Here is a 16,019-nt window from a genome sequence, read left to right as displayed (position 1 = left end):
AGACAATAATGCTGTTAAAGGGAGGTAAATGGATTGCTTAATGGATGGAATGATCTATAGTATATAATATGTAAAGTACTTAACAGTAAACATTTAATTACCTCTTCAGTTGCATTTTTCTTTACTGTGTGGAGAAAAAGTGCTTCATAAAAGAGTTATTGGATGGGAGTAATTTACAGTCCTGCAAAAACATCTGTATTGTAAGGGAGAGAGCAACAATTTGTCAGAGCCACAGCAGAAAGCCTGAGACACAGTGAGCAATGCTGGAGCTGCCAGATAGTTAAATACCTGTCCTGCTGGTATGGTGCATCACTGCCTCAGTGGGGCAGGAGGCACAGCCTGCCCTGATGTGCCTCCCCCAGGAAGGAGGGCTTAGGAAGCAGAAGATGGATGTGACACTTCACAAGATGGCTCCAAGTGAAATTCACTGAGGATTTAGGAAAGCGACCACTTGTCACAGAGGAGCAAAGCCAGCTTCTGCTGTGTGCTATGGGGAAAGTTCTTAGAGGGCTGGAAGCATCTCTGGTTTATGTGACCATCAAGTGCAATGGTGTTGTAGTTATATTGCAAGAGTTCCATTGTCATTACATTGCAAGGGTTCCATATTGCTAGAGTTTCATACCTCCTCGATGTCCCTTGCAGGCAGCTCCTGTAGGCACTGACTCTTCCTTGTCCTCACAGCAGCCAACTGACTCCAGTTCCCCTCAACCAACCAATCCACTCTTTTATAACATTCTTCTCATTGGCTACAGCTGCAGCCTGTTAACATCAGGCCTGCTCCTAATCTTTAATAATTAACACAGCTGCAACTCTTTAGGGGGTAAGATTACTTTCTATACTACTATTTATACTACTATTCTATACTACTACTATACTACTACTATACTACTACTATAGTACTATTTATTTTCTTATATTTTATCCCCCTATACAATGCCATGGCCCAGCCACTAAAACACTGTGACTGCTCCCAGCACAGATGAGCTTTCTTCAGTTTGAGCTTTTCCCATATTTCCTCAGGGGAGCCAGCCAGAAGTCTGGCATACAGAAGGTGTTTTTCAGACCTTAGGGATGTTTCATACTGAGACAGGGAGCTCATGGATGTCACGAGTGCCTCCGTGTGGCCAGCTCCCTGCTAAAGCAGCATCACCCACAGCAGCAAATACAGCACTTTCTGCAAAATCAATAGTCAGGTCTCTCCTGGAGGCCTCTAATAGAGATGTACAGAGGCAATCCTGGATATTAGAGAGGGGAAGTCACTCCAGGAGGCTCTCACAGGTCTCTGAATTGGAGATAGGAGAAATTACAGTCTGTGGCACAGGGGTTTCTGTACCTGCTTCACTTCTGCTGTAATAGGCATCATTGTGACTGTCACAGAGCGTGCCCTAAAGGGCCACATGATCATGTCCCCCTGGGACACAGGACAAGGCTTGCACTCCTTACTGGCAGCACAGCAGCAGTCTCAGTCCCATCACATTCATTTCACACCCTGGGCTGTATCATGTTGCTCAAATGATCAAAACGTGTGCAATTTAATTTCTATACCTTGCACTCCTGCTAGAGCTTTTTTTTCTCCTATTAGATTGCTAAGCAGCTGGGAGAGAGGCAATCATTTGCACTTGGTGGAGCTCAGCCCTCTCCCTGGCAGGGTCACTACTGGAGTGGATTTCTTCCTCATCACTTGGATTTCAAAAAGCAGCCTTGCTTTCATCTCCTCGTTACAGCACAGCTCTGTCATCTCCAGTGCCTGATGCAGCATAGGTGGCACCTGAATTTCTAAATTTTAATTCCTGAGGAAGTGCTGAGACAAGCAGAGTACACGTGAAGAAGTCAGCCTCAGTGAGAGGGAGCACAAGCAGGACATGAGGTAACAGCAGTGCTAGGAAAAGGAAAGCTGATATTAGGTTGGGGCTGTGCCAGAGTTGCCTACCTGACTTTGTTAACTAACAAGTTCCCTTACAGATCTATCCCCACAGCATCCAATAAACAATCTCACCCCAAACCTCTCAGCAGCACATCAGAACAGCTCACAGAGTCTGCCCATTGCCCCTGGCAGGGGGCTATGCCTTGTCCAGTGGGAAGCAATGCCTGTTCCATTACCTGCACCACAGGGCCAAGCAGAGCAGCCTGGCCATTAACTGCCTGTGATGAGCTAATTAATCATGGGCACTTGCTGAATTCCTGTTCCCACACCATTATTAATGGCTCTGTGGATTGGGCTGCACAGCAGAGGCTCCTCCACATGCTGAAGCAGCAATTCTGCTCTGCAAAGGGCACCAGCTTCACCCAGCCAGCAAACAGGAGAAATTGCTGAGTGCTGCCCCAAACTCTCATCTTCTTCTCACCATTGTGGACTGACTCCCAGCTGCCCACTGGGGCTCAAGCTCCTGTCACAGGGTCTTCCCAGGTGGCATGGGCTCCTACTGAAGGACAGCCCTGGTACCAGCTTGTCCCTTCATGTGGGCATGTCATGAGGTGACTGACACCAGTCACTGCCAGTCTATTGCAGCACAGAATGCCCTGGCTTCCACCTTGCCACTCCCAGATACTCCTCACCTGGTGCCACATGTGCCTCCTCCATTTTAGAGGCTTCCTTCTCCAGCTGTGTTGCCAGAGGGAAGCCCAGTCTTCCCTCAGTGTGATGAGGTCCACTGAGGTTGGACCAGGGCCCCTTGAGCCTGATCCTGCTCCAGATGTGCTGCCAGAGCTTATGTGGCCACAGCCAATGACACCAACTGCTGCTTGTTTGGAGCAATAAAACATCACTGGGAATGAATTATGCAGCTGAGCAGAGACTCTGACAACGAATTCTTCACTGCTCCCACTCATCCATCTTCTCCCCTCCCATTTCCTTCACATTTCTCGGTGATGGGAATGGAACTGTGTGAGGCAGGACAAGCAGAAGGCATGAACAGAGCCTCTGGGTCTTGCTCCTGCCCTGTGAGCTCCCATCTGCAGCAGAGCTGGCCCAGCTCAGCCTCCCAGGAGCCACCACACCAAGGCAGAGCCCGAGTCACCAGCTGCAGTGATAGTGCCAGGGAAACAGCCTTGCTTGTGCCTCTTGCTCTCCCTGTGCCACAAGATGTGACTCAGGTCCATCCCAATGCCATAGAGGTGAGAGCCTAAAAGGCATTTAACCCTCCAGGCTGTCTTGGAAGCAAAGGAATGATGCAAGCACAGCCTAGAGAGCTCCCCTGCTCTGGCTCTGGGCTTGTGGAGCTTGTGCATCCTAAAGCAGTGGACTCTGGCAGTCCATCCATCAAAGTGTTCACTGGCACCAATTTACAGCTGTGCCAAGCCTGTCTGGAATCAGGCATCTGAGGGAGTGGCCCCAAAACCAGTCAGCTATGAACTGTGAATCCTTCTAATCCTGTCCCTCAATCCCTGTGGCTGATGGGCACAAACACCCCCTTTCTACCTGCAAAGGAAACGTCCAATTCAAAGAGCAGAACTCAAAGCCAGCCTGGGAACTGAGCTCACACAGGTGTGGCAGCTGGCCAGAGGGAGCTGAGAAGTTTGGCCAGGTGGCACAGAGTGCCCCTGCAGTGCCATAGTCCCACCAACAGACCTGCCTTAGACAATGAAGGTCACATCACTTTGGGATCAGTAGCTAATAATAAAAAGGAAAGATCTCAAATCCTTCCTTACACTACATTCATTTAGTGCCACCATCAACTGGAACAGAGATGGCTGTTACAAGAGCTTACCCTGCTGTTGTGAGGACCAGCATCACCTTCTCCATCCCATGTGATTGTAAGAACTCCCAGTGTTAAAGGTGCCTGGACACCAAATATCTATGAAGCTACTCACCTCTGTGGGAAGAAAAATGTCCTGAATTGTTTCAGCTTCTTAATATAAAGGTAGGGAAAAAATAGAGAGAGAAACTGACACAGGATTTAGGATGACACAAATTATATTTCTGAACATCACCAAGAAACAAGATGGGACAAATTCATCTAGTACTTGTGGAACTGGGTATCACAGCTCTAAATACAATGGGAATTGTTCAGCTTTGATTAAACAAAACAAAAATTAATTAAAAAACCACTCAACCCCCAAACATGTTTCAGGTCATTGTGATTAAACTCAGAGACTGAATTAACAGAAGGAAAAGAGATTGCTAATACACTGCCAAAGTCATTCCCACTTAATTCAGCTAAAGAGAAGCAATAAGCCCAGGGCTGCATCTGGCAAGTTTCAAGTAGGGTCCTTCTACATGAAATGCAGACTAGGGTCACGACAGCAGAATAAGCTGCAGAAGGAGGTGAAGGAATTATAGCAATAGGACACATCAAAGTACAAGCTTATACAGACCAGTCTTCACAGCTGTCGTTTCTCCATTTAGTTTCATAAGCAAAATTTCCAAAAGAGCCTTTTATTCTTTGCCTTCACATGTCAACAAGACCCGATGGTTTGCGAGGGCTGGTGCCACAATTCAGCTCTGGGCACCACCCAGGACTCCTTTCCATCATCAGGAGTTGTGCAAAAAGGTGTGAACCAGAGCATGCAAGCAGAGAGGTGTCTGCACCCGTACCAGGTGTGACAGTACCTGTGTGGCAAGGAGTAGCTTCCCTTTGGTGGCCCAGGGAAGAAAAGCTGTTGCTTGTTTTCCTGGTATCAGCACTATCAAGCTGCATTGTGTAGGATTTGCTGATGGACATGTTTGTGCATCTTCTGGCTTTGCACTTTTTGGCTGGTGGGGCGTGCCCGATGCTGCCACCATCCTCAAAGAGCATGGGAGAGGCTGGGAGGTGAGAGGAGCTGGAGAATGGGGCCAGTGCTGAAATCAGAGGCGACTGTGTTAGATGCACACAGTCCTCCCTTGTCTCTGGGAGATACACAGGTCTTCCTAGAAAGGGCTGAGAGACACCTTTGCCTCCTTCAGACAAGGACATTCACTGTTTTGGGGCACTGACTGCACAGCATCCAACTACCTGTGGCAGAGCATTGCATCTGTCTGGCACAGAGCAGGAAGCTCAGAACTCAGTGCCACTGGCAGGCAAGAAGCACCTTTTATCAGACTGAACATACACATCTTGGCCATTCATATTTTGTTCTCAGCCCTATAGAGTTTCTCCCTGGAATTGAGAGGTGAGGGAGTCAGTGCATCAACCCAAAATGAAAAAGATCATGAGTCATTCCTCCATCCTCCTCCATCTCCTTAGCCTTGGGCCTTTTCCCTCCAAGAGGCTACTGCAAAACCTAATTTAGCTGGCATCCCAGTTCCAGGTAGAATTTGGAGCCCTCACTCCTGCTCCAAGTCCCCTTTGACTTGGGGCTGTCTGCCTTGGCCACAGTCTTAGGGTAGTGGGACTGGAAAGGGTTCTGCAACAGTGAACAAAGCTTCAGGGATTGTGGCACAATTCACACAAAGCACTGCCAGCTTTTGAGCAGCTGGAAATGAACCTGCACAACCCCATTTACTGCCTCACCTCAACAGCCAAGCAAAACAAAGGTGATAAAAGCAGACAGCTGAGGAATTCCCATGGAAAATAGCACAGCGTATGTGGGAGTCTCACCTGGAACATCATACTCTTCTTCACCCTGGGACTTTTCCTTGATTCTATCAAATAGATATATTACTGACACTGCTAAGATAGAAAAAGGGGTAAGAAACAATACCTTATTTACTTCTCATCAGTTGGGTAAATATTAATTCCCACTTCATACAAGGATTAGGCTCAAACTGGAGTATCATAAATCTGTAACCAAACTGAAGCCAACAGCAAGAATGTCTTTTTAAGTCCAGCTACAAAATCAGTCAATGGCACGGGATGAGAGATGCTTTTATTTTTCACCCAGTAGAACAATCAAGTGGAAGATTATTAAATGGGGAAAACAACAGCTTTGATGGGCCAGATACCAAGTAATCCCTGAAACGTGTCCAGTGTATCTGTCAGTGGAGCAGAACTGGGCTTCTTTGGGTTCTCTTCAGTGGATATTTGCAAAAAAATACAGTTTAGAGTTAACTGAAACCAGTCATCAGATTAAGAAAAAAGGCAAAGGCAAAAAGACTATTAACATTAAAACATTTTCTTTCAGCATTTTCAAAACAGAAGGTTTCACATTTTTGCTTCAAAGCAATTTGTTACAGCCCAAGACATAACGTTTGTTAAAATGCAAGCCTAGAAATTAATGTTTCATTTTGGTATGGAAGGATTTGTTTGTTTGTTTCAATTTTTCCCTTTTTCATTCCACTGCGAAAATGGAAAAAAAAATTGTCTCAGGCCACCCTTACATTTTTTCTCCGATTTTTCAGTTCAGCCTGCAAACTGAAAAACCAGAAGGGCACAGCCTACTTGAGAGTTTACTGTCCCTCTTTCTATTTGAATCAGATTTAAACCAAAGAATAGGGGAAGTTCATTTCACCAGGTAATACCAACCAGAATCAAGGTATTTAGGAGATGTAGAAACACTGAAAATGGGAGGAGCCATGGCTGTTTACAAGGGGCTGAACGACCCAGGAGACAGCTCTCCTGGCTCTAAAGAACACTGCCATCTACAAGTTTCCTGCTCTGCCATCCTATTTTCACATAAGGCAATTTATAAACTGTGGGTCTGATCCTGCATTTTCAGAACCTGACTGAGATGTGCTGACACCACTTATCTGTGAGCAATGCAAGATCCAGGTAACCCACCCTAACCTGCTCTAAGCCAGGGGGCTTGGGGGTTTTGGGGTCGGGGGAAGCAAATGGAGAGAGACACAACGCTCTCCCCACCAGCAACACTGGAGCATCACTCACATGACCTGAAAACAACATCCCTTTTTTGCAAAGTGCTACCACTTCTGCAGGGACAATACAGTACTGGATAGTTGCTCTGCAAGCTCAATAAAATGAAAAGGCCTTACAAGGATCTTTGTTGGGACAGTCATCTGGTTCAAGCACAGCAGAGGACAACAACAGCAAAAAAAAAAAAAAAAACCACAATAAATTAGGTATCAGCACAGCTTTCTAAATGGTCTAGAACAGTTACTACAAGACAAAAATCACAGCTCTGGTAACTTAGAATCTTGTCCTTTTTTAAAAAAAACAAAGCTATTATCCACAGGTTTTGCATAAAAATAAACATTTTAAGCTGACAGCATTATGTTAATTGGATCAACCCGCTTTTTTATATATATATATTTCTATATATATTTAAATGTATATTTTTATATGAATAATCTTTAAAGGAGTAATGGGAGTCACAAATGCATAAAAATAGATATTTCGAAAAACAAAAAAGAGTAATAATAAAGACAACCCTGATGAAAAAGGAAAAAAAAGTCAAACAGGGCAGTATTCTAAAGCAACAGCTCACCATACCATAATTTGTGGAGTCCAGTCCTTCTGTATTGTGAGCAGTTACTCCTAAATACTATTGGGGTTTCTAACAGTGATGCAAAATAAATTTTTGCACATTTTTTTCTTTTAAAAAGGAGAAGGGATTTGGGTATATAGGACAGATTTAATGTCTGTTACATTGCTGTAAATAACCAGCATGGATCATCTCCCAAGCTGAAAGCAGGAGGAACTCCAACAATGCTTGCATCTATAAGAATATATTTTCTAATCAAAATCAGATCTGTTCCTCCAAACTAAGTTGTTTGGTTTTTTTTTAAACACAATTTTTGCCCTACAATGTTTTCCTGTTGTTCTACAAATAATCCAAACAGACTGGAAAAGGTGAGATTTTCAGTACTCTGTCAGCATTTGGTGCAGCTTTGACAAAAGCCAACTCCTACCAGTTTGGAAGATTATTTCAGAGTGATCCTGAGCGTGGCATAACCTCACTGTTAAAAATCCCTTCAGGGCAAAACAATCATGGGGGAGGAGGGGAAGCTGTAAAAAATTAAAATAGCCTGACTTGCTTGCCAGCTGCATCTGTATTCAAGTAAAGTTTATAAAGTACCTTTGTGGGACTTTAGAGTCTTGGAGAGCCAGACCGGCTTATATTAACAAGTGTAATATGCACTTAGAATATGCCTTGTCATCTGCTTGTCTAAACTAAAAAAAAAACAAAATTCAAAAACAAACAGAAGCAAAGGAAAGGTAAAGGAAAGGACTCAGCATCAGTATTAGACTGCAGAGTGTCTTCTTGACACTGACACTTTGAAATTCTTGCCTTCCTTTCTAATGCATTACAATAGCATGAAGTCACACAGCCATTTTAAACAAGCATTTCAAGAGTCCTGTTTTCATAGAGGTTAACTTGATCATCAGCACAGCACTGGAGAAAGCTGATCTAACGATATTTCACTTACAGAACTCTTCAAAGGAAAATAAGAAATACAATTCCACAAAAAACAACGCCAATGAAAAGCACAGAAAGTAACTTGTTTTTTATCAGTGTTTTTGCTTTGATATTCTTACAGAAAAAAAAAATCCCTTATCTCTGTCTTAAAAAGCAAATTTTCTAACCAGTAGATTTTAGAGCTATTTTCCATCTACATGAATCTAAGCTTTTCTGAAACCACCAATAGGTTTGGGTTTTTTTTGGGGGGGGGTAAGGGATGGGGATGTGTGTACTAGAGGATTCCCTCTCCTAAATTTCAGACATCCAAATGGCTTGTCTTGTTTCTCCTCTTGAATTTGTCCATTCCCCTTAGGTTTTCAAAGGCCAACACCACCATGAGAATTTAGGTGTCCGCATTTGAAAGAACTTTGGACTGAGCACAGCTTCACACATTTCACCTTCTTCATGCCCTTTCCATGTAGTTTCTTCTCTCTTTACATGTATAAAATCACAGTTTATGTAACATTGTTTTAAAGGAAGAAAATAAAACACACACACACACACACACACATACATTGTAGTGGTGAACACTATACACTAAATTTTCTTTTCAACAGCATAACAGAAAGTTTGGCTACTGTAGGTTGAAGATGTAGGGAAGGCTGAATTTTTATGGTTGCCATGCAAGCCACCTTCAAGACAAAACAGATTAACCCACCCAAGAGCAAATGCTGCTCCTACTTTCAAGCCATTCAACAAATACTGCCTTTCCAGGAATCAGACTGACATCTGACAATTCAGTCAATGCAGTACTTGGAGAACCTCACTGAGTTGCTTCTGCATCAGTCCTTTGAATCCAAATGCTGTTTAAACCAAAGGGGAAGAGGGTATCTGAATTGCCTTATTATTATTAATATGTATATATTTCAATAACGCTTTGAATTTCAATTAACTTCTGAAACCTTGCCCTTTGAGAAGAACACACCCTTTAAGTTGACTTTTTTTTCAGGTTTCTATTCCTTCATAATTCTCTCTTCATTTCCTCTTGTTGTTCTTTTTCAGTTATCTACCAGAAAACTTGCTTCCTTCCAGCAGAAACGCAGCTGGTGGGCTTGGACTTTCACTGCACCCGTTCTGTGAAATTCTCAGGGAAAACCCCTCGGCATTGGTCAAGTTCCTTATGCTGGATCCAGTCAGACTCCTTCACACCCATCAGCCATCCTTCATCCTGGAGGGGAAGACAGAGATCAGATGCTAAGGGACAGATGTGAGCAGGGATTTTTCTTACACAGTGCAGGCCAAGGAGGTGTCAAGACATTACCAAAGCCATGCTCTTATTTGGCTTGGAGACAATCCAGGAGGAGTATGGGGGAGAAGGAAAAAATGCTTTTGTTTCCTTTTAAACAGAGAAAAGGCTACATCCCACCAGAGTTCATACCAAAGCTCCCATCTGACCCAGACTGTGCAGACACAGTAAAAAATAAGCAAGTGTAACAGAAATATGTCATAATTTACACCCACTGAAACAGGAGAAATTCTGCCAAAAGAGACTCCAGAGCTACAGGATGGGAATCACCTATCTCACCCATCACAATGCAAATATGAGGGGTCTAGCATTCTCCATAGCCATAAAAGAGACAGACACCTCCAGCATGTAATTCACCCTGTTCATCTCAGGCACAAGTGTTTGGAAAGGATGAATCAGCTCCAGGAGGTGCTCATCCCTGCTCCAGTCAGGGCACCCAGATGATTGGCATTTTAGAGGTGGTTCAGGCAAAATCAGTCTTATTTGCTATGCTGAAATCCTGATCTATGGGAACTGGGAGCTGAGGAACCCAATCCATCTTCCCAAAACTCAGCAGTCTGTTTGGTTTGATGCAAGGTGAGGTTAGCAAAACTCGCAAATTCTGGCTATATGTGATTTAGGTGTCTCAATAAGGTCTTCCCTAGCCACCAACCTGTACATCTATAAACACAGATGAATTTTCACTCAGGCAAAGGAACCCTGCTTGGTAGAACCTGGTCACGAGCAGAAACAGACTCCCCACCCTCTGCCTGCAGGCTGTCCTGGCATTAAGATTTCTGCTCCATCCTAGGCACATGAGGGAGATAGTCAAGATATTCAGGGTGGGAGGGCTGCACTAAGCTTGCAGCTCAGGTGTACAACCTCTCTATTCTCTGCTTGCCTTGGAGCTGCCACAGTGGAAGCTCCCCTCCCATGCACATCCCCCGCTCATTTGCAGGGGGCAGCCCATGGGTTTAGAGTGCAGCATGAGGCATGGGAGCTGCACAGCCCCCAGAGCCTGCAGGCTCACTCAGCCCTGACTGCTGCCTTAGACTGGAACATCCAGGAGATGTCATGGGAACGACACGAGATGGGAGCCCATCTGCAGCAGCCAGCTGCAGGGGCTGTGGAAGGACTGACATGCCATAAATCAGGAAGACAAACAACGAGGCAGAAGACACTGGGCCCAAGTGTGTAGAAGGCAGCTCCCAGCACATCAGGCACAAAAGCTCATCCATTTGCACACAGTGCTGTGCCATAGAGCACGCATGCATCACTCCCACCACATCCTGCTACGAAGGGTCTCCTTGGCTGTACGGATTAGACACAAGGATCCAGATGGGGCCTTAATTTTAAACCACATCACTTGAAGTGCCAGCTTAGAAGTGTTGCTGCCCTCAACCCTTTCTTCTATCAAGAGAGATGAATCCAGGCCTGGGCATACCCACAAACTGAGACCTAAGCTGCAAGGTAGGGATGGGAATCACTCCAGTATCCTAAGCTCCCTCCACTCACGTGCACAGTTCATGCACATGTTAACAGCCAGCAATTCCTGGCTGGGTATGGTTGAGGTTAGGGAAATGAGTTGTAGCAGAGGATACACTGTAGAAGGGTTAGAGGGCTTCAGTGCAGCTACAGAGTCATGTTAGCAACACTCAGAGCTCACCCTCTGCAGCTTGGAGAGTCTCGAGTTCATGGCTGTTGCACCCACATCCAGCTAAAGTGCAAACACAGGGCGTTGAAAAACTCTGATCCAAAAACGCCATCTGCTCCACAAACGCCATCTCCTACCACAGAAACTGGGGGAGCTGACACTCATTTCCCATCCAGAAAGCTTTCTGAGAAAGAAATGTTCACAAATGCTTGTGCAGGGCAGTCCCACCCAGTGGGGAATCATGTCTCCAGAAGGAATCAGTGCCTGTTCCTCAAAAACCTCTCCTCCTCTAGCTGTGTGGGAACTGTTGGCAATTTATGGCTCCATTTCACAAACATCAGCATGATCTGCCTCCATCATTCACAAAGCCAACAGCTCGGCCACAAAGAGGATCCACATTTTCTGAGTTAGTGAACTACACCATCTTCCCTTTACTCCTTGTGGAATCCAGATCTTATCTGAACTTAGCCAAACCCAAAGAGCTGATGACTGCTCAATCGATTTGGAGAATTCTCTTTTTTTTTCAAACAGAAACCTAGAGATGTGAGCATTAATTTTATAAATTCAACACCTCTCTCAGTCAAAGTAGTAAAACTGCTGTAGATTGTCAGCTGGGTGCCCTCAAACACAGAAAGTGAGGAGGACTTACTCAAGGCTTCTAGCTCAAATTAAAGAAAAACATGACCAAGTAAATTCAGGTTGAAGATGAGCAGCAAGACTTGCTCTCTGGAGCCGAGACCTGCTCTAGCCTTTGATTCTGCTGCCATCTCCTGACCAAACACAGTCATTTGGAAACAGCCACTGCTGTGCTGAAGTGCAAGACATCATCCACCAGCTGCTTTCTCAGAGCTCCAACATTTCTCAAAAGAGAAGAAAACATCATAAGGTATGAGTCACTTCTCTCAATGCCACAGACTGTGCTGTAGTGGTCATAGGGAATATGGATCAAGTTTAGGGGCAGTGAGGAGGCAAAGTATGGGCTCAGCTGTGCTCTGATCAAGAGAGCCACTGTATCGGCTCAAATGTTTTCATAGGGACAAGAACCCATGGCTACTCCACATACTTTATGCAGAATAATGTCTCCACTTTCCAGGAACAAGCAGAGTCTCCCCTCTGTTGCAAGAAGCCAATCTCAAGCTCAAGGACAACCAGCTTTATTGCCAGCTCCCAGCCACAAACTAACGGCTCAGGACTCAGCCAGCCAACTGTTAGTGAAGAAAGAAGCAGCTCAGGAAGCCCCCTTGGCTCCACCTGGCCCATGCTCACACCCTGCCTCCCCCACTCACCTGCTCCTCAGGGTTCTCAAATGGAATCACCAGCACCACGTCCCCGGCCTTCAGCTGCAGCTCGTCAGTGTCGGTGGCCGTGTAATCGTGCATGGCCTGGACCTGCAGGGACAGGAGAGCAGCACTTTGAGCACTACAGCCTAAAATGCCACCTGAAACCACACTAAACGTTATGAGCCTCCTGTCATTCTTCAGGGCTTTGCCATTCTTTTGCTTTCAGCAGAACTCACAGAAAAAAAAATGGGAATTACAAAGGCAGGGAAATGTTCCCATAGTAAGATGCTGTCAATTCTCACTTTCAGGCCATGATACAGCTGTGCTTTCTTGCTACCACACTCCCTTATGCACATTAAATTTGTGGCTTATCTTCACCCAAAATCACTCCTTCCTCCACTCCTTTGTTGCAAGTGATCTTTGGCATATTCAGAACGCCCACCCAACTACCCTGTCCTATACTTTTCTCTGTTAATTCGGACTTTTTGACTTTCCTGAACACAGAGTCCTCTGTTCCTGCTGGTGTTCCCAACTCTTATCAATTTGTCAACTTGCACCAAAGCTTAACTTTTCCTGTCAGGAGCACATTTTATCCACTATCCAGAGTCTGTGACTGACACCACCACACCACCAAGACAGAGACCACTCCAGCAGAAAGAACAGATTTTGCTGCACAGTATAGCAGGACCTTTAGATGATGATCTTTTTACATAATCCTTTGAAACATCTGGAACTGCATGAAGCTGCACTGCTGGAGAGGAAGGTTTATCTCTTCTTCAACTTCTGTTCTGCCTTTCAATGTGGCCTAGCCCATGGCCATGCTAAATGAAAGCAGTTAATGCCTTACAGGGGATGAAAAAACCCTCACAAGGAACTCAATGCTGCACAGCTACACACTCACCTTGAACAGAAATCCTGGGGGCATGTCAGCTCTCTCAGATGAAGCACCCCCTTCCACAGTGCCATTGACAGTTGCAGGGAAAGTTTCCACAACAACAGCAGGCAAAGAGCTCTGATAGGCAGTGGCAGCCCAGGAAGGGAAAAAAAAGACATTGAGAAAAGAGAATCAAAAACTGAAGCTCCAAGTCCACCCTGGAGGGTCCAGACCCCAACCATCCCATCCCCATGGCTTCAGTGGGTTTTCCAAGCACACCAGTCAGCAGCAAGAACACCCCAAGGGACAGCAGAGGCAGCAGTGAGAAGGCAGGATTGGTGACTGCTGTCTTTCTCTGCCTAAGGCTGCAGAAAGGCAGGGATGAGTTGTAGGTTTCCTGAGACCATAATGCCCAGCATTTCCCAGTTGCTGTGGTCACAATGCAATCTCATAGAACCCTCCTGGAACAGACAACTCAAATGTGACAGCCTGTAGGAACAAAGATGCCATGAGACAGGACCTACCCCTGTCCCCTATAAAGGGCAGTAGTGTCACCAAAAAGAGAGGAAGCCTGGATATTCAGGAGACACAGCCAGAGCCCAGAGGACAGAGTAGGTAAAGTAAATGGCAAGCAAGAGGGAATCCAGCTGACAACACAGCTTAGGACAGCATGGGCTGTGGGCTGACTTCATAACTTGGGTGAAGGGACAATTCCTTTACTGAATTTTCCAGCAGAACTTCTCCCTAAGCATTACACAGATAAAATGCAACTAAGTCTGGTCCCTGAATAAGAGCATTGTAACTCCTCTGGTGGCAGGGAGGTGTTTTTCCAAGCAGCCACACAGCTCTTTTCCCAGTCCAGCCTCCCATGTGTGCTGTGTAACAAAGGGATGGAGGAAAGGGATTGCTGTCTCTTGAGGTGTTTACCGATCCTGAGTCAGCTTCAGTTTTAGATGCTTCAGCTCCAGCTGCTGCTTCTGATCCAGCTGCTTCAGCTCCTGCACGGGCTGCTTCTGCAGGCTGCAATACAAAAGTCATCCCAATGGGAAGTTACTCTCATTCCAGTTACACGAGTGTGCAGAAAAGTGCAGCCCAGCCTGTCCAAGTGCTCTGTGCCACTGCCTGAGCCATCTGCTGACTAACAGGTGAGACACTGCAGGGTCTGGCTGCATTTCTGTCTTCTCCTTTCTCTGCAACTCATGGAAATCACAACTAAGTCAGAAACCCCCAACTCCAGCCATGCAATAATTCAGAGGAAATCAATGAAACACCAAAAATTCTGTGTGCCTCCTTTCTCTTCACGATCCAAACTGCAGACCTACTTAACACATACACAGTATCTATTATTAGCTCTAGATCGCTCACTTGTAAGAGAATACAAGCTCTCTTGCATGACAAAGAACAAGGATCTCTCCATAGTCTACTTCCAAGGATAACAATCACAGAATACTTAAGTACTCACCTACTCCCAGAAACAAAGGAGCATGGTAAGAATGTGGCCAGATATGAAATTTAGTCCAGACCCAGCATCAACATGACATTAGCACTGAATCAAACAGACACTGAGCTAACTTTCACTCCCTTCAATTTTGGACAGGCCCAAAGAGTTGTGAATTTGGATTCTTTTGTGAATATTCTATTACTAAGAATTTTCTATGAATATTCCAGATGGAGTGCGTAACACATTTGTGTTGATGGAAAGTTTCTACTGCACAAAAGCTGCCACCACCAAGGAAAATCAGTATCATCCACAAATCACTGCCTGACAAAAAAAGCCTGGGGACAGGGGTTTCTGTGCACAACAAAAGACCAACCAAACACCTATGACAGACTTCCAGCAGTTCAAGTTTTTATTCTCCTTTATCTGGAGTCAGATCAACTTTTTTTTAACGCAAAATTAAAGATATTCATTTGCCCCTCCCAGAAATTGCAACAATGCAGGAAGTACATTGGATCTGGTAGCACCAAGACTGCAAATCAGCCCCTTGGGAGACTGGCCAGGCAGCATTTGGGAAGACTCCCAAGATTTGCCATTTTTAATATATGGGAATACCCAGCTTTAGCATGCCTACATGCCTCATACATTTGACAAAAATGTGTTGTCCTGCTTCAGCTGGGATAGTTGATTTTCTTCTAATAGCCGGTACAGGGCTGTGTTCTGGATTTAGGATGAGAAAATGTTGCCAACACTGATGATGTAGTTGCTGTTGAGCAGTGCTTACAACAAGTCAAGGACTTTTCATGTCCTCATGCTGCCCTGCCAGCAAGGAGGCTGGGGGACACAAGGACATGGGAGGGGACACAGCCAGGACAGCTGACTCCAACTGACCACAGGGATATCCCAAATGCCATCATGCTCAGTGTATAAACTAGGGGAAAAGCTGATCAGGCACCACTGCTCAGGAATGAGCTGGGCATCAGTCAGCTGGTGTTGAGCAACTATTTTTCATTCGGCTCACTTGGGGTTTTTTGGGTTTCATTTATCTCTGTTATTTTTCTTTTCATTACAATTATTATTATGTTGTTTGAATTAAGATGGTCTCATCTCAATCCACAAGTTTTATTACTTTTATCCTTCCAACTTTGTCCTCCATCCCACCAATGGGAGGGAAATGAGTGAGTGGTTGTGTGGTGCTTCACTGCCAGTTGGAGTTGAATTAAGATACATGCACCCCTGCATACAATCATATTCAAAACAAGGCATTGTCC

General features: G+C 45.1%; 1 protein-coding gene across 9 annotated transcripts in view; it reads right to left on the bottom strand.

Moving 5' to 3' along the window:
• Positions 1 to 3,895: 3,895 nt before the first annotated feature.
• Positions 3,896 to 16,019, bottom strand: part of BIN1 (bridging integrator 1) — a 90,563-nt gene continuing 78,439 nt past the window's right edge. For all 9 annotated transcript variants that reach the window (XM_071435214.1, XM_071435211.1, XM_071435212.1 and 6 more), the window contains 4 exons: positions 14,238 to 14,330; positions 13,338 to 13,448; positions 12,443 to 12,544; positions 3,896 to 9,445 (listed from right to left, as the gene is read on the bottom strand). In XM_071435214.1, coding sequence (XP_071291315.1) covers positions 9,338 to 9,445; positions 12,443 to 12,544; positions 13,338 to 13,448; positions 14,238 to 14,330 — 414 coding nt within the window. In that variant the 3' untranslated portion in view covers positions 3,896 to 9,337. The remainder of the gene's footprint in view (positions 9,446 to 12,442; positions 12,545 to 13,337; positions 13,449 to 14,237; positions 14,331 to 16,019) is intronic.

Source organism: Agelaius tricolor, unplaced genomic scaffold (genome assembly GCF_023055355.1).
Source record: "Agelaius tricolor isolate 1412-34295 unplaced genomic scaffold, bAgeTri1.0.p SCAF_10, whole genome shotgun sequence".
NCBI classification, from domain to species: domain Eukaryota; kingdom Metazoa; phylum Chordata; class Aves; order Passeriformes; family Icteridae; genus Agelaius; species Agelaius tricolor.
Note: the sequence above shows the minus strand (reverse complement) of the source record. Positions and strands in the feature narration are given on the sequence as shown.